This window comes from Branchiostoma lanceolatum, chromosome 14 (genome assembly GCF_035083965.1).
Source record: "Branchiostoma lanceolatum isolate klBraLanc5 chromosome 14, klBraLanc5.hap2, whole genome shotgun sequence".
Lineage (NCBI taxonomy): Eukaryota > Metazoa > Chordata > Leptocardii > Amphioxiformes > Branchiostomatidae > Branchiostoma > Branchiostoma lanceolatum.
In genome coordinates, this window is record NC_089735.1 from 10,219,971 (window position 1) to 10,246,353 (window position 26,383).

Sequence of the window (26,383 nt, forward strand, 5' to 3'; positions counted from 1 at the left end):
ATTCATTTTGTTCTATACACTAGTGATAATATCAAGTATGCTCTTTTGTTTTACAGATATACATAAGAACAGTTCAAAGAAATTCATTAAGTTGACAATATAATAATAAGTAGCTGACCATATTAGGATCAAACATGTAATGCAAAAGGTATAGCCACCCAAACTTTTGGCATATTTGAGAAGCGAAATGTAATATGAATGTGCTAAACTCTCCGACGGATGGATGGATAGATGGATGGATGATGTTTGGGATGATGGATAAATTGATACCACAATCATGCCTGTGATAGCTCGTTGAAGATGAGAAGCATCGAACACGAACCATTTCTAAGCATGCATCAAGACAATTCAATGTGTGGGTGTTAACAAATGCATTCGCAAAACCTCATAACAGTGTATGGAGTAAAATCTATCTTTACATTTCACAATTAAGTACTACTTTACTGATTTACCAAGTCACAATTGATTAAGAGAAACTTCTGGGTAATACAGGCAGGTTTTGTAGCAGCTAGTACTTTATAATCAGAGAATCACTCTTAGCCAGTAGATTATTGTGTTGGACTGACAATTGTATTTCTGTCTGCTGTCTTTCAGAAATCACTGACAATATTGAATTCATGAAGAATTAATTATCATTGGCACATTCATTGATTGCTGTTATACGTACATAGCATATTTTCAACCACTGTGTTATAAAACACAGGTTCCATATACTATTTATTCATTATTCATATATTTTTGTGTAAGATTGCAAAGTTTGCATGTCTTCAGGATTGCACATTTGATAACTGCCAGAGCAAAGGTGGCTGATATACATGTTTGGATGGATGTTCTAGGGACTACTGTCATACATTGTTCTGTCAGTTGATCGATGTAAGGGCTTCGAATCCGCGGCACAGCCTCGTCACCGCGTTACATTCTCGTCACCGAGTTACATTCTGGTCTCCATCATGCTAACGATTTCATTCCCTTGCGACACCTCTTCGACAGCCCCGTTGTTACCGATGATACCATTCACGTTGGTCGGGGGAGAAAGCTTTCTGCGCCGACTGTCACGCTGGACACTGCGAAGCGACCGTGTCAAACCGTTACCCGTGGTCGCTAGCTCTATCTTCACCTTATATGTACGCCCGCTTGCCGGCCGGCCGTTTCCTCTCCGTTCCTTTCCACTGGTTCCACCACCGCTGTCTTCAAGAGGCGAGGCGGCGCCGCAAAGACCTTCGAAGCTACGTCTGAAGTTGGTGTTGAAGTAGCCGTACACGATGGGGTTGATGGAGCTGTTGAAGTAGAGAAGCCAGTGCGCGATAGGGAACATGTAGGCGTAGAGGAAGCTGCGTTGCCAGACCGTCATCTTGTGGCGCTTGAAGGAGTCGATGAGGAGGCAGGCGTGGATGGGCAGCCAGCACACAGCGAACAGGACAAGCACCGTGATCAGCATTTTGATGACACGGACTCTCTTCTTGGATACCTAGGGTAGGAAAGTTTGACGACTGTAGTTAACGGAAACAGCATTCTGAGCATGTAAACTATACATGCAGGCGTTGTGAGTGCAGTCCTATTCTCTCTCTCTTTCTTTCTCTCTCTCTCTCTCTCTCTCTCTCTCTCTCTCTCTCTCATACACACACACACACTCTGCGTGTGTGTTGGTATGTGTGTGTGTGTGTGTGTGTGTGTGTGTGTGTGTTTGTTTGTTTGTCTGTGTTTGTCTGTGCCTGGTTTTGCCGCAAGGAGAATTATAACATGTGCATAAAATATGGTAACGTACTGTAATACATTGGCACGTCAACAATGCATTGCAAGATTTGGGGTACATTAAGAGGACAAATTTTAAAACAGCCATCCAATAAAATGTTAGATGTAGAACATGGGAAAGGGTGAGGGTAAAGGTAAAAAAAACATTACCTGTGTCAGGTTAGACATCTTGGATGATCGGCTGGCAGACATAGCCGGGTTAGGCTTGTACCAGATGCGGAGGGAGATCCGGATGTACAGGTACACGTTGAGCAGTAGGGGTCCGATGTAGATGACGATGAACAGCATAACTGTGTAGGCCTACATTGTATAAACAGAAAGAACATTTTGTAATGTTGCAAATGTTGTAAGGCTGGTTAGGTGTGGTTAGGCTAAAGGCTAACGGAAGTAGTATCTTGAGGTCACCGATTTAACTAGACGTTGTGCCAACAGGAAGAGTTAAAGGGATAGGCACTTGAAATGACTTTTCTTGCTCCACCCATGTGTAGCTGGATACCTTCCTTCGGTTGGGGACCGAGGTAAACGTTTGTAGAAATAGAGTGATGGGCCCCGTCTTTTGATACCATGCCAAAGACACAATGTCAATGGATTATGATTAACAACCCACTCCCTCTATGGCATCAACACAGCTATGAAAAATTTTCATCCACTTTACCTGAGACTGTAACAGATTGATGAATTTGGATCAACTTAGGTTTAGATAGAACTCCAAAATTTACGCAGTTGAAGGGGAAGGATGGGCGCTGTCGTTTGATACCATACCAAGGACACAATGGATTATGATTAACAGCCCACTTTTTCTGTGGTATCAAAACAGCTAGGAAAACTTTACCTCCACTTTACCTGAGGCTGTAACAGATTGATGAATTTGGATTAACTTAGCTCTAGATAAAACTACAAAGTTTGCACAGTTGAAGGAGAGTGATGGGTCCCGTCTTTTGATACCATGCCAAGGACACAAAGGATTATGATTAACAACCCACTGTCTCTGTGGTATGAAAACAGCTATGAAAACTTTACCTCCACTTTACCTGAGGCTGTAACAGATTGATGAATTTGGATAAACTTCGTTTAAGATAAAACTCCAAAATTTACACGGTTGAAGGAGAGGGATTGGTCCCGTCTTTTGATAGCATGCCAAAGACACGATGGGTTATGATTAAGAACCCACTGTCCCCATGACATCAAAGCAACTGTGGGAACGTTACCTCAACTGTACCCGAGACTTTAACAGATTGATGGTTTTGGATTACTAGGCTATAAATAAAACTTCACGTTTGTGATCGCTCCTGGAGGGCATTAATTGACGTAATTAACCATCTCGGGACCAGTCTGTTTACCGCACTGGGCCTCATTACTTTCCGTTTGATGAAAGTTCCGCACGCTTGGTGTGAAATATTCAGAAAGCTACTTCATCTGAAAAGATCGATGGTATTCGTTTCGATGACAAGTTGTCTTGTTGCCAGATTAAACGTTCGTATCCTTGATACGCTTCCATGCTTCAGAACTAGTCAAAAGTTTGCTAGATCACTAGTTGGCTCTCCGTCGCTCACTTGGTTGCCTGCACTTAGTGGTGCATCGCATTACTGAAAACTGAGAAACGCACGCAAGTTCAGCCAGTTTAGATGCAGAACGTGCCGATTCATAAATTCCACACTGCCACCTTGTGTGAAGCTCCTTAACGAAATGTGAGCATCCAATAATTTGTAGAACTGTTTCTGATTTGTATTTTCAAAGTGAAGTCTGTTTACGAGCCTTGTTGTACAGTACCTTGCAATCTAGCCCTCGGGCTACACAAGTGTATCTTATTGTGTATGTATGATGTATGACAAGAAACCAGTTTACGTTACAACCATGTATAATCTAAATTGTGAAGGACACGTACCTGGTTGTATTCATCGGATGGCCATTGCTCGTCACAGAACTGCATTGTCTGGTTCTGATAGCCGAGTAGTATCTCCTCTTTGTTCTCGATGACCAGAGCCTGTGGCCACATGATGAGAGCGCTGAACACCCAGATGGCAGTGATGATCTGAACAGCCCGACACTTGGACATCTTCGGCTCCCGAGGATTAATTATGACCTGGAACCTGAGTGTGGGGATAGAATTTCAAACAATGAAGCGTTAAAAAGGTCACAGAGACCGACTTTGCGAATCTACAATGCTCCCCATACACAATGCGTAGATCTACTTTATAAAATTGTTTCCAATCCAATGCGGCTAGCCCGGACCCAGCCCACCGTGGGCTTCATGGAATCCCATCGGTACCTAGAGTGTTGGCGCCCACCCAGGTCTATTAGCACACTGTCTGATGTTTGTTACGGGGTACCCGTTTGGGATTCACTTACATCGGGATGAATATAATGCAGCGTAGAGAAATCAGAAAAAAGCCATTGGTTATTAGCAAGAGTTGGGACGGTAAAACACACACAGGCCGGGCCCATGGGTTGATACAAGACTACAGGTCCCATGGAAATTTGACTGAGGAAAAACCAAATGCGCCCCCCTCCCCATTACCACCACGTCGCACCTGTCCACCGCTATGGCCGTAAGCGAGAAGATAGAGGCACCGACAGAGATGCCCTGAACCAATGGTTGCATCTTGCAGATGACGTCACCAAATGGGTTACCTGCAAAACAACATACAGTACAAGATAAACGGGTTAATACACATAATGGAAGCTAGGGCGCCATGAAGACCCATTTTCCCCAGTACACATGTACAAGGCTTATATTTTCACTGGTTCAGTCCATCACACACCATTACAGTGTAAAATGTGCCAGAATATCCATTAAAGAACCATTGCTTTCTTTCCAGTAGAAAAGCAACATAAAGATTTTGCAAAGTACGTTAAGTATGTCCATTCTCCGTAGCATCATGCTTTGAATCATATGGAATTACATACTTTCCTCTCTCGCGATGCTCTTAAAATAAGTATTGAAGTTCACCTGAGGTACTTTAGATATTTTTTTCTAAGATGAATATAAAAGATAGGAAAAAAGTCCGGTAGAATCATTCTATAATCAGTAAGAACATAGGTTTCCATTTTGCTTTGACATTAGATGTATAATATCAGATTTGTTCTAAAACGACTCTTCTCTTATGGAGATACATTAACCTTTGGAAATGTCGGTCTGTAGACATGCGATAAAGGCCATGTCTGGATTCTACAATGTGGAAGCGGTTGTGAGGAAATCCGTCATCCGACATTATTCTTCATATAGTTGCTCGTCTGATATTGACGTCGTATCGACATGGCTTTTCATAAACCCATATGAGCACAGCGTCATCTTTTCATCTCAAGATGAAGTATCGATCTCAAAATGTCCCGTCTGTCATATATCGGTTACCTTCAGAATTTAGCCTGCCATAGAATTGACAATACAATACGATTTTATTAGATACGATTATAAGAATCTACTCCAAAGTAAATTGTACTATGATAGAATAGAGACACGCTAATGGAAATTTAATTGAAATAGAAAAAAATGTAACCGGCGTCTTACTACAGGGACATCCAACTACTGGCAATCTAATACTGGCATATAAGTAGCAAAATCCGCTTAAAATTAGTTTAGGGTCAACCCGCTGGAAACTCTCGTAGGAGAAAGGGAGAGGTCATCAGCGAAGTTCGCCTTTGGGCTCCAAAACATGGACATGCACGTGTAGACACGTTTTTGGTATCGTGCGTAGTTCAGTGGTTAGCGAGTTAGAAACTAGAAACCGCGAGTTTTATCCCGGCTGTTGTCGCTCACCCAACATATGCATGCACGCTACCGCAAATGGTCGTAGTCCTTAGGACGGGACGTTAAGCCGTGGTCCAATGTTCATTGTGCTTGAGGAAAAGAGCTAGAGAATTTTTTAGGCCGGTACAATGACCCTGTAAATACTATATGTACATAGCGTCTGTCTTCTCTCTCACGACCAGTGGAAGATTAGCTCTTCAGTGAGCTAAACTGGATCGAGATTACTTTCCTTTACTTTCCTTTTGGACAGACCACCCACTACCTACATTTATCAACTGTGACTAGACACGAACTGTACTTTGGAAGACCTGCCCAGTGCATAGAGGATAGGGAAGATGAAGGAGAATGGCCATGAGCACCCGTGAGACCGTCACGCCCATATGATGATGATCCTTTTCCAAGAAACGTTGCCTGAAAGTTACGGCGGCATCACCGTCGTTATTTAGCTCAGTGATCATTGACTGACATTGGGGATCATTAGATTCTACCAGTATGATTGCTGTGGCACGAAGTCGACATCCACTCCCTCATCCATGCCTGTGATCAAAGGAGTTTCGTAGACAGGTTGTATCCGCTGGGATTTTACAGGTTATTGGCATGTCTAGGAGAGTGGTTGTATCCAATAACTAAGTCCTAGTGCCGACAGAGGGCATTACTGTGGTGGGAGGACGGATTCAACTACAAGGGTCGAGGGAAACAGAAGTTTGGGTCTGTTCCAGAACTCTCTGTGACTAGGTTACCCTTTTTTCTCTTGTTGAAGCTTGATTTCAAAGGCCGGTAGCGTGTGTGATTTGTGGAAATAGATTTCTACCCCGCAAGATTTTGCTCCGTGGCCTAGTGCGCTTACGTGGAGTTAGGGCTAGATTTACGTGGAGTTAGGGCTAGATCTAGCCCTAACTCCACGTTTAGCGCACTAGACCACGGAGTAAAATAGAATAATGGTTGGGGCTAGGGTTAGGGCTGGGGTTATGCTAAAGGGTAGGGTAGGGTAAGGGTTAGGGTTAGGGTTAGGGTTAGGGTAAGGTTAGGGTTAGGGTTAGGGTTGGGGTTAGGGTTAGGGTTAGGGTTAGGGTTGGGGTTAGGGTTAGGGTTAGGGTTAGTGTTAGGGTTAGGGTTGGGGTTAGGGTTAGGGTTAGCCTCCGCAGCAAAACCCCTCCTCTCCAGAGGATACATATTCGTTATGCTTCAAGTGGCTAGAAATCGCAAGACTCAAACTCCAGTACAATTCATCAGTGACTGTAAACTGTATATGTTAAACAAAGCTTATGGTTAGTATACCGGAAAGGGTAGCAGCAGCAATACATAAACGTTTGTGGAATCTTCTTTCAACTGTCTACGGAGAAAATCCTCCCAACTAACTGTAGGAAATGATAAAAGTTTTACGATCGGAAGAGCGTACGTTGATGGAGAGAAGTTCCATCAGTCTTAAATACTCTCTGCTTGTTTCTGATGGACTCAACATGATAAAACTGATTCCAAATGGACTGTGGTGATTGGCATGCATTTTATGCATCACGTAATGTAGTGCCGTGCAATAATAACAGCTACAAACTGCGCGAGAGTAGTCATTTGGTGCTAAATAGACTGTTGAATCACATACAGTGCTCGTTAAAAGTTGACAAGACCACGTCAAAACCCATGCATTGATGTATTATTCATGGCGTATTTAGTCTGCAATATTTACCTCCGCGAGCAGAGGTATATTGTTTTTGGTGTGTGTGTGTATTTGTGTGTGTGTGTGTGTGTGTGTGTGTGTGCGCGCGCGTGTGTGTGTGTGTGTGCGGTGTGCGTGTGGGGTACCAGTGGTCGTTGTGTTTTGTGTTTACGTCTGTGCCAGTGTTCATGATTTGGCCAGCAAGTTTAATTGGATGGATGTTGATGATGTACACTATGTACTAAAGGTAGGTCTTTGGAGGAGGGTTATGTTTTTGTATTTGTTTCTTTTGGTCCTGTCTTGTCAAAATATCCTACTTTTTTCTCACTTTCATTCAGAGTTAAACACGTAGAGAGTAAAAAATACTTTATTTGCTAAGCCAACAATGTTCCAAGTAAGTCAATTAAACCCTATCTAGACGGGGGATGGGGGGGGGGGTGGGGTGGGTGGGATTGGGTAGTGCCCGAATCAACTTTCACGTCGTTTAACAGCCTAATGACGTGTGGTAGGATTACCAAACTTGGTAAATTTCATTAGAATCTTATATCCTGATCCAATAATGTTCCAAGTGAGCTGAGTCAGTTTAAATGAAAACGTTATGTAACAATTGGAGACCTGATAGTGTGTATACGTGTGCACCGTAACTTCTAAATCGGGCCGAAAAAAATACAGTAGTCAACCTAGATATCAGGAAATTACATCCGCTAATAAAGTTGTCCTTGGCAAGTGCATCTTGATATAGAGTAACTGCTTCGGGGAATGAATGAATGGTTTTATTTGATCATTTTGATCGGATGTCTGAAAGTATGTCTGTTACATAAAAAAACTGGTGACATTAGGCAAAACGGTAAAAATATCATCACTCCTATGTAACATTAATACATTCTAAAATCGCAGGTAAACACTACCTTAAAACAGGTATGTTGAAGACGGAAACGTCGGGATTTATAAAATAACAAACATAATTATCATATATAATAAGTAACAGGGTAAATTCTGTAGCTGAGATCATAGCAATCAATATGTCGGAGTTCTGTTACTGAGTCTGTTCGTTTAAAAGGGTCGTCATGAATGGTATGGGACTGTTCTGGTTCCTTTTTGTTCTTGCTCTTATGGTGGCCAGAAGGTCTTTGTTTCTAGTGTCTCTTAAACTGATTTCGCCCCGGGTAGGTGGGAACCAGTCCCTGAATGTCTCGGTCTCAATCAGAAGCAAGAAATTTGAATGTAAATCATGCATAGTTATTTACTATTAGACTAACTGCCTCGGGGAAGCAAGGAATTTGAAAGTGAAGTATAGTTATTTACTCCCGGGGCCTTTTTAAACTAACTAGTAGCTTCCTAGCTGAGAGTGGATCACAACGGTGCCAGTAATGTCATCAACGTAAATGGATTTCATTGGCGTCGCACCGATCTCTTATCGGTTCGCCTTTTGTGCTGAGACGGTTCACGATGAAATTCTCTCTTGTCGTGCGAAAGAATCATTATGCCCAGTGGTGTGGAGGATGCGGCTGCGTGCTTAATTCAAGGTTAAGCATACATATTATTTTCAAGGCCATTATGGCAACTTTACTAAGAACGCACTCCCTTTTGAGAAGGTAAACATATTATTAACCGTAATCTGAAGTGCTGTGGTTGGCTTGAAGGTCTGCTGTGTTGACATAATACGTTACAAGAATAGATATATAACTGTAATGGTTAGCGCAAAGGATAACACATTTTATTTCACCTTCGCCTAGAAGGTTATGTTTTGCACAGCGTGTGTGTGTGTGTTTGCGTGTGTGTATGTGTGTGTGTGTGTGTGTGTGTGTGTGTGTGTGTGTTTGTGTGTGTGTGTGTGTGATTCCGTCTGTGAACACGAAAACTCAAGAATGCCTGGATGGATTGTCTTAATCAATACTTGGTATATGGGTAGCCAGGAGGAAGCCTATCTTTTGGAATTGATCCACAAAGTCACGTGTGTGTGATCTGCATAAACTAAAGACATAAAAAGGGTAAATTCCGTCCCTGACAAATTTCCCCACTACTTTCCCGTTGGAGTTGAAAACGGGACTTTATTCACCTCGGTCAGAAAATGGTCACACGGCTTTTGGGGGGATTTCTCGAAGTCACGGTTGTGATGTATGCAGAAATATGATAGTTTTCTTTTTCACATTACTGTGCCAGTGGTGGGTTTGCTCTTCCGACCATGGTTATAGTTGATGTCAGAAGTAAGTCTTTTTTTGATTAGGCAAAAAGCAAACTTTCTCGGTTGAATCAAACAAACTGTGAATCCTTTTCAATATTTTTTAGTCTTGCCATTTGTTCAAATGCGTTGCTATTGCAGATTCTATAATCTTAAGTTGTTTCTGGCCGTATAGGGAAAATATCTCATGAATTGTGAAAATTTCGTGTCGTCTGCAAAGAGATTGATGGGGTTCATAAGGCATCTCAGCTGGCTAAGTGGTCTTCTACGCCAGTACTACAGTCTAGTTCCGACACCTTGGGTGCATATGACGTGGGAGGGAAGTGAATCCACGCACTTTCTGACCTTTCGCTAGGCATGTTTCAATTAATCTTCGCTTGGATAAAGAAAAAAAATCGCGAGCTGAAACGTCAACTGACCAATGGCCCGAAGGTTCTAATACTCATTTACAAAGTTTGATGCAAAGTGCGTCAATCGTTTTCCAGTCACGTCAAAGAAGAGAAGTCTGTCATTAGATATAGCACGCGGCATTTCTATTACATATACTACATGTGGAGACTAATAACTTACATCCGCTAGTTAAAATTCCTACGAATGCTTGTTGTACTTTTCAATGAAATGTATTCGTAATGTTAAAGAATGATTCAAAATACAACAGAACACATGACACTATACTTCTTTATTAATACAATTAGCTTGAGTTATCGCACAACGGTCGCCGCCTGAATGGAAAGAGGATTTCAGACACATGAAAGGCCATGGTGATTAATATATGGATGATATCCGCGCTTGCTTCATTTTCTTTTCAATTGAAAAACGTACATATATACAAAGAAACGGCTAACTGAGCAAATATGTGTCGAAAATTGCACGAAAAGGGGAACCATTCACAGCTTCTTGAGTTATCTTGGCAACATACAAATACACATACACACAATTCCCGCTGCAGTACCGACGGAAAATGCCAGGTGAACCATTTTTTAACTTGACCTCCGTTCCCACAACCGTTACTCACCTACCAAAAATCATGAAGATCCATCGACGTTTCCGTCACTTTTTTTGCCCTACATGCAAACACACAAAAATGCAAAGTCCGCTGCAGTACTGTTGAAAAACGCCAGGTGAACCATTTTCAAACATGACTCCTTTTTACAACAACTACACACCTACCGAAAATCATGAAGATCCATCAAAGGTTTCTAAAGTTATGGTCTTGACATACATACAGACCCACCTCGCAGCTGGCGTAACCAAAAAAATAATCTTCTAGGCGAAGCTAATCAGTAAGGCCTAAAGTAATTTTCTTGCGAAGTCTTGTACAAAAAGTAATGACAGTCATTGTTGCTCTGAAGAAGGTGACAGACCGCCATCGAAACGACCTCTGTTATTCTGTTACTCCTTAGATATGAATAAATAACTTTCTTATTCAGAAGGTTTTGACGGTGAGTGCCTATTGAGAATTCGAAAGGAGAGAAGGTAACTAGCCTATACCCCCATTCCACTTGGACGGCGCTCTCACCGCGCTCTCACGGCGACCAAAAATGGTCCAGAGCGCCGTGAGAGCGCCGAACTCCTGGAAAACGTGCTCAAGTGGAATCTCTACGGCGACCCTTGCGCGCTCTCAGCGCGACCAAAATGTCTAATGTCAGCAACTTTTTAAAGATTTCACAGATCACTCAACGAATTCCAGAGATAAAGATCGAATTTTTGTTACGTTTTGTGTGCTTTGTTGTCTTCTCAGTCATACCTTTACCTCTTGCATCATATTTGAATGATAAAATTAAGAGGAAAACAGATAATATATGTATGTTAAACTTGTTTTTTCTGTGTTGTTTGTCATGTAAACTGTTTGCAATAAATATATTTTATCATTCTACGTTATAATAGAAACGTAAATCATAGAATTTTGAAACACATTTTGAATCACTTACAATAAAACTTGGGGGGAATTTAATTTGGATGGAAGCAAGTACTTGTAGTTATTCGTCAATTTGTATTACCCACGACCAAAACTATGATGTGACCACAAAATTCCCAGAAATTCAAGATACACAACTTCAAGAATTAAATTTGTTTGAACTACTGTTAAGACCATTCAATCCTCATAGAGCGCTCGCTGCGATCCTAGAGCGCTCGCTGCGGCCCTTTGATCCCACCTTGGGCGCTCTCACGGCGCTCACCGCGCTCTCTCGGCGCTCTCACGGCGCTTACCGCGCTCGCCACGCGCTCTCTCGGCGCTCTCTCGGCGCTCGTTTTTTGATCGCCATACTCGGCGCTCTCACGGCGAAGGTTTTGAGCATGTTCAAAACCATCGCCGAGGTGACGGCGCGCATGGCGCTCTCGCCGCGCTGTCGGCGCTCTCGCCGCGCTGTCGGCGCTCTCAATGGCGCTCTCACCGCGCTGTCGGCGCTCTCACTGCGATCTGGCCAAAATGAGGTCGCCGTGAGAGCGCGGTGAGAGCGCCGTCCAAGTGGAATGGGGGTATTAGCAAGGCCCCTATTCACTACATGGCAATCGCGCTGCGTTCTTGCTGGGACCTATATCGGACTTGTGTAACCCTTGATTTCATTATTGAAATATCATGCAAAATGGAAAAGTACGACTGAAAAGCAAGCACACACAAGTTTTAAACGTTTTTTCATCTATGAACTTCGCTGAGTTATCTGTTGAATCAAAGGCCGCAGAGAGTGACCTTGGGCGGCGAGAGCGTGGTCCTGGTGGATAAATCTTATCAGAAGACTATGGAATGGGTAGAAAAGAAGTGAACAACAGACGTACGTTTATCGACAGATGAGTTCTTTAAAGTTGCCAAATCGGATTTTGCAGCCGGGCGAAGCTCATTTAAGTTGCCTCAACGCAATTTTATACAGTTGCCTCTATCCCTTTGAGACCCTCGCTTCAAAGTATGCCGTGTAAAACAAGAAAGTAAAGATTCTGTTATAATAAATGCAAAGAAAATGTTTTGATAAATTGTAACAACCGCAGAAAATCGATTTTTTTTACACTTTCTAAGCACTTTCTGAAATTTAGTCTATGTGTACTTTCAACTTTTCTTTCTTGAAAAAAAATAATTACAGTCATTCTCAAACCTTTCGATGTACAGGGCCATTCTCTGTTTCTATAGCCCTTGGACCATACAGGTGTGCATGTGATACACCTGTGGGGCTATTCCACTGTGGGTTGTGTGTGTTCTTCTACCATTATTTTTCTGGCAAGTCTTAAAACCCTTAAGCTGCCAGTCCCGACTTAACTAGGGATACAGAAATATGCCTTGTGTGCTGGACCCGGTTATAACCGGGATAGGGTATTCCCCAGAACAAAACAGCTTTGCGTGCGTGTAGCGCGCGAAGCCGGGAAGTTAGGGGAGTTAGCGCCGCCGGGTGTTTCGCGGGTTTCGTGAGGGAGGTCAGGGGTCAAACATTTTTGATTTTTACTTGGCTAAAAAACCTGGCAGCTTAAGGGTTAAGCAGAGAAAACGGTATGCGCCATTCTTGAAGTATAGAAACCTAACCGGGGTTCTATCTCCCGCATGCAAAACACGTTCTTACCCACAAGGCTATCGTAATTATTGAAAGGGTAGATAAGTTGAAGTTAAGCCCCCCTCTCACTGGACCAGCGGCACGCTGGTGGCGTCGCTGCGTCCTGAACTGGATTTGCGTTACCCTTGACTTTATAATCATGGGAATATCATTCAAAACGTACAAGTATGACTAAAAAGACAACAAAACACACAAAGCGTGAAAATATTCCCTTTTTGTCGATGAAATTCGTGGAGTGCTTTGTCAATTCGCTCGACCGCAGTGACGCCGCCAGCGTGCCGCGGGTCCAGTAAGAGGGGTAGAGGAAGATACGGTGATGTTATCTGGGGTGAAGGGCAGATAAAGAATAATGATCCAACCGGGGTTCTATCTTCCGCATGCAAAACAAGTTCTCTACCTACAAGGCTATCACAACTCTTGCAACTGCAGGTAAGTTGAAGTTAGGTAAAGAAAGATACGGTAAGGTTATCTGGGGTGAAGGACAGATAAAGTATGAAAACCCAACCGGGGTTCTATCGCCCGCATGCGAAAAAAAGTTTTCTACAAGTCTATCTCAATTATCCAAAGGACAGGTAAGTTGACGTCAGGGAAAGGAAGATACGGTAGGGGTGAAGGACAGATACGAACAATTTTCTAGGTAGGGGGATCAACACGAGGTTAATGGAAGAAGTTCTCCACCTACAAGGCTATCATAATTATTCAAAGTGCAGGTAAGTTGAAGTTAGGTAAAGGAAGATACGGTAAGGTTATCTGGGGTGAGGGACAGATAAAGTATAAAGACCCAACCGGGGTTCTATCGCCCGCATGCGAACACAAGTTTTCTACAAGTCTATCACAACTCTTCAAAGTGCAGGTAAGCTGAATTCAGGTAAAGGAAGATACGGTAAGGTTTTCTGGGGTGAAGGAGACACTCGAACAATTTCAAGTCGGAGGATCAACACGGGGTTAACTCTACTTACAAGGCTATCATAATTATTCAAAGGGCAGGTAAGTTGAAGTTACATGTGGGTAAACGAAGATGCGGTAAAGTTATCTGGGGTGAAGGAGAGACTCGAACAATTTTCAAAGTCGGAGGATCAACACGAGACTAATGGAACAAGTTCTTTACCTACAAGGCTATCATAATCATTCAAAGGCCAGGTAAGTTGATGTTAGGTAAAGGAAGATACGGTAAGGTTATCTAGGGAGAAGGACAGATACGAACAATTTTCGAAGTTAATGGAACACGAGGTTAATGGAATGGCCAACGACCCCTTTTAACCGCAAATTGCCTGTTCTACAGTGGCCTTGTCAAACCTTTAACAGTGTTAAATGGAATTTCCTGTCAAGTTCTGGTTTCATTGAGGATACAAATTTAAATAGAGAACGTTTGGAGTACATTTATCTGATGTCTTCTTTCCTTCTCAGAATACGTTACATGAGTTGCGAAATGCTGCAGTTGTTGATAGGAACGTGAGTAATGTAGATTAGTTTCATCTATTTGTTATATCTTCTTCGTCTTCTCATAAGATTAGAGGAGACATGACGCTGGTAACCACCTCCCATTTTAAATTGAGTTGCTATTCTTCTACTCTCCCCTCGAACGTATACAGAAATATTGATATGTTGACTACAAATAGAAGGTGTCATTTTGATTATTCATACGTATCAATTGATGGATAGTAACAATTTCTTAGATATAAAATTCATAACCTCTTATATCAGGAGTCTATAGACTTTTTACATGTAACGACTAAAAAAATATTTTTCTTCTATATTATGGAGGGACATATCCTACGTTTGCTGGCAAATGTAATTTTGTGTCTACTTCACGAACTTAAATGCTTTACTACCATAACAAGCTGCTAGAGATTCAAAGGCTAAGCCAAAATTAAGTCACATATTATTCTTTATCAAATCTAAAAGTAGGGTGTAAGTAGACTTAGGGAGAAAACGCCAGGGACTACCATGCACTTAACCACACAATTGCCTGTTTGTCAGAATACGTACCCAGCCTCCACACTAACTTCTCTGGCACCGGTTTGGCATCGGCTCTGTTCCCTCATAGTCTTATTGACTTCTGCCTCAATCCAATTTCTTGTATGCAAGACAAATCACTTCCTTATATCACGCTTGTGGTCTAAAAGCCAACGACTCGAGTCCTGTGCAGTTCTTTATCATATATTTTGCCCGATTGAAAACGTTTCCCCTAAGGTTTAGCTAGATTTGATTTCAGTGTGACATTGCCAGATAGTGATGAAATGTGTCGTGGGTGGTAAATATTGAAGGGATAAGAGGATGAAAACGTAAATCCTTTACGCTTTAAAGGCCTTTAAAGTCCCAGTGCGTCGCTCGATGGTGATGTATATCAAAGACCGCATTTTATCACTCTCAATAGTTTTCCAAGAATTTTCCCTTCATTACATTAATTTTGCTGCTTGCGGCGTTTTCAGATCTACACTTGTCCCTAGCTCATCACCGGCCCATAGGAAAGGCGGTAACAATTATTTAAACGTCAGCACTTCAAACGTAAATAGATCGCAACGTGTACAAGGCGGGGGGAAATTGTATTGTCAATCAAGTTTGGACAGCCCTGAAGCCGTGATGCATTGACCAATTCTCTTGCGAACGCATCCAAGGTCTTGCCAGTACTTTATAAAGACATTGCTGGGCTACACTCAAGGTCATTTTGACAACTAATGATAGTGTTCGTACGTTTTCCCAAACGGGTAGAGAATCTATTACCCAGACTTAATAACGTTCGCAACTCGACCCCCATGTCGACGTGCATGCTTGTGGTTGCCCCTCTTCTTCTAAAAATGTATCGTTCGCCAGGACATTTCGTCGAAATGTTTTGCCCTCAAGCAAAGATGTGATCAGTTATTACATATTGGCGGCCCTGAACTGAACAATCAGCTCTAAATGGATCGTTCATAACATGTGGATCTTTTCGGAGACTAGAATTGTGACACTTAAGATAACAAACAATGTAGAGAATAAGTGTAAATACGTGCTTAAAGGCAGTAGGCAATCAGTGGTAGCGTGGTTATTTGAAGAAGAAGGGCAAACATTACGATGCTACGATGAAGGTTAAGTACGTAGGCTGAAACCCCACGGGTACAAATATCTTTTCATTCATTAACTTTTCTGTGGATTCAAAGTGAGTGGGCAGTGAGATGAATGAAAAATTTTGCTTCCAATCTTACAAGTTTACATTCATCCAACTAAGCATAATTCCATGTGCCTGGTTGTCATCAGTTAGCAGCCTCGTTTTACCAAGTTTCAACTCTCATTCATTAACTTTTAAACTTTTAAAAACATTTGTGTGGATCCAAAGTGGGTGGACAATCAGATGATGAATCAATGTTGTATCCAATCTTACAATTTTTGCACTCCAATCTATCTAAGCATAATGCCATGTACCTGGTTGTCATCAGTTAATAGCCTCGTTTGACCAAATCTCAACTCTCATTCATCAACTTTAAAACTTCTGTGCGGATCCAAAGTGAGTGGGAATTCAGATGAAGAAACAATCTTGATTTCAATGTTGCAATTTTACAATCAATCTAGCTAAGCATAATACCATGTACTTGGTTGTCATCAGTTAACAGCCTCGTTTGATAAATTTCAACTCACATTCATCAACTTTTAAAAACTTTTTTGTGGATCCAAAGTGAGTGGGCAGTTAGATGAAGAAACAATCTTGCTTTCAATGTTGCAATTTTACAATCAATCTAGTAGCTAAGCATAATACCATGTACTTGGTTGTCATAAGTTAACAGCCTCGTTTGATAAATTTCAACTCTCATTCATCTACTTTTAAAAACTTTTGTGTGGATTCAAAGTGAGTGGGCAGTCAGATGAAGGAACTATCTAGCTAAGTATGATCCCAAGTACTTTGTTGTAATCGGTTAACAGGCTCGTTTTACCAAGTTCAATCATCTAGAGAAACAGCTAGCGTCGGTACTATTAATCTTTGTGACAAGACGTCTTTTCCCAATAATTTTCTTCTACTTCACTGCTACAAGACGCCATTTAAGACTGTCTCACTGACCTAGTAATCGATAGCCTTGTTTTGATTAGCAATTGCTGGACCTTCAGTGGTACATTGGACTTGGTCGTGTGGAGTTAAGCCATTTTAATTTGTTTGTGAACAGGCTTACTAAAAATGGTATCGAAACATTCTTCTGATTTTGGTGGTGTGCGTCGACCATCATGGAACATTCTCCATGACTTGCATGTCTATTTTCTAAGCACGTAGAGACTGTCTGGAAATGAGCCTATAGTCTATTAATCTTTGTGACAATACGTGTTTCCCACTAATTTTCTTCTACTTCACTGCTACAAGACGCCATTGAAGACTGTCTCACTGATCTAGTAATCGATAGCCTTGTTTTCCCTAACAATCGCTGGACCTTCAGTGGTACATTAGCCGTGGCCGTGTGGAGTTAAGCCATTTCTAATTTGTTTCTGTATCTGTATAGCCGGTATTACCGCCCTTAGGCGTAACACACCAGCTAACTGTTTGTGAACAGGCTTACTCAAAATGGTATCGACACATTCTTCTGATTTTGGTGGTGTGCGTCGACCTTCATGGAACATTCTCCATGACTTCCCTCTCTATTTTCCCAGCACGTAGAGACTGTCTAGAAATTAGCCTATAGTCTTTGCACAAGGGAGAAGTATATCAGTTTAGTATTGAGATCACGGGGGACGGCACAATTAGTAAGCCCAGTTTGGGAGACATGTCTGGTCATTCCTACAAAACTCACTGAGCATGATATATTGATAGGCCAACCTTCAATATTGAGATATGATGTGGAAGATGAGGAAGTCTTGTACAACTAAGGGCCTCTATAGAATACTAGAAAGGGGGAAGGTTGCCTTAAAGGTGAAGGAAGGATCATCGAAGCCTGTCCAGTAAAATTACTTTTCATCCAGACAAATCAAAATATGACGGCTTGTGGGACTTATGGACATAATACAATCGCCATATAGCATATCTTATGGTCTGGGTTGTATTAAAGGTGACGACAGGCTCACAAAGGTCTGTCCAGCAAAATTGCATGTTCGTTAAACCAAGATCAAAGATTATATCTGAGAGGCAAGAGTATATATATAAAGTATGCTTTAATTTGTTTTCAATCTTAAGCTTATAGTGAAGGAAACGGCAAAGGTAAAGGATTACACAAGCATATCCAACAAAATTACTTGACATGCAGCAACATAAAAGATTTGTGATAGTTTATTGTTATCGTCATATATGATGGTGTATATGTTTCTGTAGGAGTATTCGAGTGTTATAGTAAGGAAAAATGAAGAATGGGAGAGGCATATCCAGGTTAATAGCACGCCATCCAGACAAAATGATTTTTGTGTTAGAATCATGTCCCATATGGTCCTTCAATTAATAGCTGAAGGTTATGATTGAAGTATAGGGAAGCAATGATTACTGGGGCCTACCCGGCCAGCAAAGTTATGTGTCACCCAGACAAAATAAAAGCAGCGTTGTATGGTAGGAATTTCAAATATCTGAACTATGTAACTGAGCGGAACATCAATGGATATCAAGCATACAAATTGGGACCTAATGTGCATGGTTAATGATAGAATACTTTAATACAATAATGCTAAATGGGGAAAATTTCATACTTGCAGCATTTGGAATTTAACATGGTGGTTAACATCATAAGACATAAATCATGCAAATTAGGGTCTCATTTTCCTTACTAATGATAAAAGTACAATGTCCTTCTTTGTTAAGATAGGTATTGCATACTTAAGACAACTTTTGTAATTTTCGTAAAAAACATCATTTACGTCTTCACATTTAACGGCACCCAAAGCATTATCAGAGTGTTAAAACTGGAGAATTCTGGATATGGCAATCTTTATAATATTGAAATGACATATACTTCCTCATATAAGCATATTTCTGTAATTTCATACTTTAGACGTTTAAAAGAGCCCAGCGAGATTTCCTATGAGTTCTCACCGCACAACGACATCGCAGCTTTGATGAAGGTCAATATGCAATGTGATAGTTTTGTTTAAATTTACTTTGTATAGAAAGAACATTGAATTTAGATATCAAACTTTCAACTTTATCGCCTTGGGCTCCTTTGATCTAGGTAAAATTATGAACTTATTTGTATGACAAATAGGAAACTTTTAAAATACGTTACTTGTAAATGTTTATATTATGTAGCGAACCAACGTGATCACGGAACTCTAGTTGTTTATTCGTTGGCTTGACAGTATAGGACATATAACCAGAGCAACCAAGGTTGCGGCTGCATGCATCTGGACGATCAAAACCCAATGTTTTGTAACAAAACATTTTTTGCCAGAAACTTAATATTTTTTCTTTGATGCTTGTGATAAGCAAGGCAATTTGTATCCCTCTTGTAACATATGGTTACATGTGTCGTTTTGAAATTACCCTCACTAGCCTTAATTAAGCGGCACAGAAGTCGCAACGGCCGGATGTCTCATGCTGTGCATTGATGTCACGAAGCGTTGCATTACCGTGTTTATCTCCCAAGTGCTACATGATGACCTATGGCGTTTCATAACAACGCCAACATGCGTGCCAATCTAGCGGTGCAAAGTCACGACGGCAAAAACTCCAGCGTTACAATGACGTCCACACAGTTCAGATTATCTGCCAAAACAAGTCACAGCTGCATATGAGGCCCGTTCAGTAAAGTAGAACAAAATGGGTCAAACCATGATCCTGTTTTTGCGCTCTACCAGTTGAAACCCGTTGTCAAATTACTCTATATTTCTAGAATTGGTCAGTACGGAAAGGCTCATATCATACCAATGTGGTCGCGGATCCGGAACTCTAGTTATTCATTCGTTGGTTTGGCTGTGTAGGATATAAATGTATAGCCAGAGCAACCCAACTTTCAGCCGATCCACAAACTTTTGGTAATGTTTTAGCAAAAAGCTTTTTTTTCAGTAGATAATTCACTTCTCTTGCTACCTTTGACAGACAATGCAATTTGTATCTCTCTTGTATCAAAGGATAACCTGTAGGCTGTAGCACTTTGAAATAACCCTTTATGTTGCCTTACGTAAGCAGCACAGAAATCCCAGCATTGATGTCACAGATCACTGTGTTCTATCCCTAGGCCCTCAAGTGCTACATAGAAACCTGTAGCGTTTCGTAACAACCCCAACATGAGTGCCAATCAAGCGGTGCAAATGTCACGACGGCGAAGTCTCCAGCGGTACAATGACGTCCATACAGTTCAGATTATCCGCCAAACCAAGTCACAGCTGCATACGAGGCCCGTTCAGTAGAGTAAAACAGAATGGGTCAAACGATGATCCCGTTTTTGCGCTCTACCATTTGAAACTCGTTGTCAAATTACTAGAATTCGTCAGTACGGAAAAGTTCACATCATATGGCGAACCAATGTGGTCGCGGATCCGGAACTGTAGTTATTCTTTAGTTGGTTTGTCTGTGTCGGATATAAATGTATAGCCAGAGCAACCTAACTTACAACCGATCCACAAACTGTTGGTAATGTTTCAACAAAAGGCTTTTTTCAGTAAATAATTTATTGTCCTGGCTACCTTTGACAGACAATGCAATTTGTACCTCTCTTGTAACAAATGATAACCTGTAGGCTGTAGCACTTTGAAATAACCCTCCCTGTTCCCTTAAGTAAGCAGCACAGAAATGCAAGCATTAATGTCACAGATCGCTTTGTTCTATCCTTAGGCCCTCAAGTGCTACATGGAAGCCTGTATGTAGCGTTTCGTAACAACCCCAACATAAGCGCTAATCAAGCGGTGCAAAAGTCACGACGGCAAAGTCTCCAGTGGTACAATGACGTCCACACAGTTAAGATTATCCGCCAAATCAAGTCACAGCTGTGTAGGTGGCCCATTTGGAGTAAAAAAAATGGGTCAAACAACAACCTGGTTCTACTCACCACCATCTTCAACCTATGGTTAGATTACTATGTACTGCTAAGTTAATATTATATAATGTAGTATGATATATACATGCTTCTTCAAAGATACTTACATTTTACTTAACGTTTATGGGCGATATTTCATGTTTTCTTTTTTAAGTTTTTCCCAGTTAATAGACAAGTTTGTAGATAAAGTGACCAAGGCGATAGAACTGACTGAAATCAATTTTCAAACTTATCGATCTAATCATTTATCTATTAGCTTGGCTGTGAAGGACATACAGGACCAGCAGCTTCATCTTGCCGGTACACTAACTACCAGTAACATATTTTTCTTTAGATCTTTTGTTTGCCTTGCTGCATTGCATACCTCTGTTTGCCAGGGTAACATATGTTCTTTTAGTGCAACGTATCTTTAAGAACAAGCTTTGATTAACGTTTTGATTAACCCTTTTGATCTTTGATTAACCCTTGTCCAGATGGCGTTTTTTATGCAATTTATTTGCAGTCTTAATCAGGTCAATGGCTCTTGACTTCTTCTGGGCTGCTGCGGCATATTTACTTCCGCATTCGATGCATTAATAGTGGCGCTGTGGTTTCAAACGACAATGAAGTTCGATTTCTTTTCGTTCATTCAACAAAACCAGTTAAGATACAGAAATGTGCCAAATATCATTGCAAACATCCGAACGGTTGTTGAGATATCGCCAGCTTCGCACTTGAGGACCAAGCATAGGAGTAGACCCGGGACAAGGCACATATGAGGGGCCATATAGTGGTCTCATTATCTGAACAAATTAACGGTCAGCCTGACGGTAAAATAAAATGATACATTTTAAGGGAGCAGACATCAAATGCTGACATATCAATCAACTTTGCCCGAATACAACGTCATTATCCATTCCTGGCCAATCCGATCCCGCTGTGGTTCAAAACGCGTCCAGTTGGGAAATACCCCCCAATCCGTACGTATACGGGACCCGTATACAGGCACTGTATGTGCAACAGGTCAGGGGTTAAGCAGTGCATACGTCGTGAGCCACACCTGGCATGGTATTCGGTTGTGTAGTTAGTGAGGTCCACACAGCTCAGCTTATCAGGAAATACAATTTGCAATCGTATTTCAGACACCTTTAACAAAGATAGGGATGCAAATTTTAGATTAGGGTAAGGTGAGATAAGTGAACGGAAAGGTGAAGGATGGATCATCAAAGCGTGTCCAGCAAAATTGCTTTTCGTCCAAACAAAAGAAAGATATAAATGAGTTATGACTTGCTCTTTCCTGCCATGCGATACAGTGTTTGACTCTTCAATTAACAGCATCATGGATGCCTGTGTGGCCGTGTGTACCAAACATCTTGCAATCGAGATAATCTAAAACATGTTACTTTGTTGAAGTATACAATATAGCAATAAGCAAGTCCTGGACAAGATCGTTTCTGTGGTGTCATATAAAAAGCATATGGTCCTTCAATTCCAAGGGTTGGGGAAGAAAGAATTATCAAGGCTTGCCCAGCCAACAAAATTCCTTGTCATCCGAAATAAGTAAAAGATGAGGGTTCGTAACAGTTTAGAAATAGCCTTTACTGCTTGCGTCATCTAGTTTAAAATTTTGCCATCCATATGGCCATATAGGTATTTGTAGCCACGGACTACGTACTTCACATCGTCATTGATTGTAGTTTATGCTTTACTATTTCTCTTATCTCCGATTCTCATACATTCCGGTTGAAATTCAGATAACCGCATTAATTTATCTATCTTACAAAGGGGAAATCACACTGAGGCCTGTGGTCTGTTTTGCAAGAGTCCCAAACAAGGGCTATATGACTTACCGCAATCCTTCTTAAAACGTATCCATGTAATTATTCATCTGTCTATTGGTTCGGTTGTAAAGAACATACAGCCAGGCATACCTAACCGACAGCTGTACCTGGCCGATATACACGAACTGGTGGTAATCGTCTCAACCATATGATTTTTCATTGCAGTAAATGCGTTTTTGGCCTAAACCGCCTGTGATAATCGGTGCAATTTGTATCCATATAGTACCATATGGTGACCTGTATACATGTGGCAGTTTGAAATAATCCTCGTCGGTGCCTTTAAGCGGCACAGAAGTATTCTAGGAGATGCAACATGCGGTGCACTGACGACCACGCAGCTCAAAGTATCAGCTATATAAGCCATATAAGTCACAGGTGTTTGTAACGCTATTAGAGCTTATGAAATAGATCATGCGGCATCCTGTATTTGCTCTCCGCCATCTGGCCAGGTTGCAGCATACTGCCAAAGTTAGTGTGTTGTACACATGGTTCTTTACTTCATATGCAAAGATATCGACATTTACTTTTACGTCCTGTTATGATAGTTTATGTTTTCATAGTGTTCTTGTATCTCTTCCGGACATGGCAGTAGAACTAAGTCCAATCTTCCAATCTGATTATTTGTCAACTTCTTTTACTTTGGTGAAGAAGGGCAAACAGACGGAGCTATCCAACTGCCAGCAACAGCAAAATAACGTAGGTATTCAGATATGATACATTTATCAAATGCGTCTTTCTTGCCGTGAAGTATTGTGACTAACAAGGCGATTTGTATCCTTCGAGTATCAAATGATAACCTGCACTGCTTCCGAAACACACCTCAACTGGCGCTTAGATCAAGCAACATATAGGTCAGCCTGCAAGGTATCAGGTTCTGCAATGACGTACATACAGCTTAGATTCTAAGCCAAAACAACTTTCCATTGCATTGCAACGTCAATTGGTTTTTACACCCTACCAGCTGTGACTCCGTCGTGGTTAGCACTATCAGACAAAACATTATATATTTTCATTCGCACAGTTAAAACAATACATACAGACATCTGAGCAAAATACATTAGGATTGTGCTGGGGAAAGTGGGGACAAATTATGTCTACCAGAGCCCTTCCCCGTGTTTCTCCTTATAACAAACAAGCCGCTAGGGCGCCCAAAATCAAATCAGTCGGAGGTCTCATCAAGACTTACTTACATACTAAATATCAAGACGATACATCCAGGCATTCTCCAGTTATTTTGCTTTTCTACATACATACATACAAACGCTACCAAAAACACAATCTTCTTGGCGACGATAATAAAAGACAATAACTTAAGAAGAAACAAAAGAGATAATAACAACCAATTACAACAATTAAACGGTAACAAATCAATAATTAACTAACACCAAGGAAATCAAGTGTTCCACTAGAATACAAAACAATAATTTTCGACGGATGGAATGATGAAATAACAGTCTAAGATTAAATGATGATTTTGCCATGGCATCCGAACTTTAACTCAACTTCTTTTAATGGGGTTGAACAAAATTAATGCTATCGAGGGTTGCGGTGATGTTTCAGACCAATAGAGCGATCAATGAAGAAAGTTACATTGACATATATCTACAAGGTAACTAGTGGTAAAAGAGAATGTGCGTGCTTCAGAATGATCAATCCTGATCAGATACTTAGATGTACTAGAAAGGCAAATAAGGCACATAGAATGTGGTGAATGCCTTCATCACGATACATCAGAGGTATGCACATAATGTTTCTTTCTTTCTTATTTAAGGGGCTATGGGCTATGACGATTTTACTTACAATCCTAAGGTCCCTATGGGCAGAAAAACAGATGGTTGTTACACTGTTCTAGAGATATATCTTGATCATGTCAGAACTCTCAACATTTTCACTGCTTCTTCAGACATAGATCATAGAAAGCTCTACCGCATGTTGTAAGGCCATCACATGTACATTATGTACCGATTACGTTATCGTCGATGAAATGCCGTTTGCTGTCTGAAACATACAACTTGATGCAAGTAGTATTTTTTGCAATAAAATTTCAAACATATTCTATTATCTTTTATTAGATTTGTTTTAAAAAATGTAAGTCCAATACATGTTGTTCCCACATGTTGCGAACAATTTCTATATAGTTTTTGGATGTTTTTGTTGTAACTGCGTCATTCCACCTGATACCTTAAGACCACCACATTAGCAACATGTGTATGAATCTTAAGAGATCTCCTCATGCGATGTCAATCCTTTAGGTGTGGCCCTTTCAGGTACCCAGGTGTTAAAGAAACTCTTGAGAAAGCCTCGGTAACACAGTTTTAATGTTGCGGTCTTAGGGTGCCCGTAGGATTTATGAGGATTTAAACCACATGAGAGAAGCAAACTTTGTGGTGCTTTATTTTTCAAAAGCAAGTACCACATGCAAGTTATAGTAAGTCAATCTGGTTGATATAGAAGCTGCAACTGCGTACAAGGCAAGTATGATATAAAAATGCTCACCGTGAAGTAGGTTGTCTACCAGTGTGAATGGCATACAGAAGACTGCTACCAACAGGTCGCTGATGGCCAGGTTCAGGATGAAGAGGTTGGTGACTGTCCTCATCTTCGGGTTCTTCACCAAGACGGTGCAGACGCCGACGTTGCCGACGATGCACATCAAGAAGATGATGAGGTAGGAGATGATGAAGACGATGGTGACAGGGGTGTCGTGCTTGTACATGGGAATCGGGGTGAGGAAGATGTTTGAGTCGTTCCCTTTGTCGAAGATGTCCGTGTCCGATGTGAGATTGGCCATCTTTATGTGACGATGACGTGGGATGAAGAATCTGCCTAACGCAGTTAAAACGAGCTTGAGGTGTTCGGAATCTAGGTGACTTGCTGCGGCAGTACTTTGTTGGTCAGTCAGTACGTCTTGTTCTTGAGTAGGTTCTAAGTCAGTCTTTCTTGTCTGCTGCTGTGTTCTGTAGACCTGCCTATGAAAAAGAAATAAAACTATCAACAAAAACAATCTAGGTCGCCGTAGACATGAAGAAGTAGTAGCTGCCTGAGCTGCGAAAGTTGCGATACGATCTGCGTTTGTACATTACAGAACACTGCCCAACACCTCCCCCTACGGTCAAATCATGTTAAATCCGAATGGATGAGTCCATTTATATACGAGGGAGTATGGAGTCAGTTGGTTGGCCTCATTTGCATGTCTGAACGCCCTGCGATTACTCGAAATCTGATAGTGGGCGTCAATTTCCTACCCGAAGCCGTTTTTCAGCTATTTTAAACTGCTTTCTCATTTAGTATGAATGAAGTGATTTAGAGAGGATAGCATAGAGGTTCATGGACAGTTGAGATACCGGATGACCAATGCCAATCATGAAATGCTTTATCAAAGGCTCTTTTGAAAAGGCCGTTTTGTCTCAGAGTGATAACCGACCACGCACACTGCCGTATCTTCAAAAGCATTGATAGCTACCCCCCCCCTAATGAGAAAACGTTACACTAAATTATGCGTTAACCGAGCTATCCGTGTCAATTGAGAACGGTGTTACGTATACGTTATGGACTGCATGAACAAATATTTTTGGATTCGTGTCTTTTTCACTCAAAATATGGCAAAAATATCACGATATCATATAACAACTTACTTTCATGAATGCGTGCATGGAATTCAAGTACAATTTTGATCACAAAGAACAGGACATTTTCGACTGCATGATATTGTTCCATACCGCTTTTGCTAAGTCTTCTATGCATGAAGGTTCTCAGTTCCAAAACAAAGACGTCG

General features: G+C 41.2%; 1 protein-coding gene across 1 annotated transcript; it reads right to left on the reverse strand.

The window, feature by feature from the left end:
- Window positions 1-110: 110 nt before the first annotated feature.
- Window positions 111-25,673, reverse strand: LOC136448737 (neuropeptide FF receptor 1-like). Its single transcript, XM_066448383.1, has 5 exons — window positions 25,105-25,673; window positions 4,284-4,383; window positions 3,638-3,842; window positions 1,903-2,052; window positions 111-1,468 (listed from the first exon to the last, which is right to left on the reverse strand). Exons 1-5 carry the CDS (start codon window positions 25,397-25,399, stop codon window positions 932-934), a joined length of 1,287 nt encoding a protein of 428 aa, XP_066304480.1. The 5' UTR covers window positions 25,400-25,673; the 3' UTR covers window positions 111-931.
- Between the last annotated feature and the right edge of the window lie 710 nt (window positions 25,674-26,383).

Excerpts from the sequence above, each read along its gene's own strand:
- LOC136448737 (XM_066448383.1), bottom strand. The coding sequence starts at position 25,399 with ATGGCCAATCTCACATCGGACACGGACATCTTCGACAAAGGGAACGAC. Across the intron at positions 2,053-3,637 it reads CATCCGATGAATACAACCAG|GCCTACACAGTTATGCTGTT; the intron begins GTACGTGTCCTT and ends TATACAATGTAG. Across the intron at positions 1,469-1,902 it reads AGATGTCTAACCTGACACAG|GTATCCAAGAAGAGAGTCCG; the intron begins GTAATGTTTTTT and ends TTCCTACCCTAG.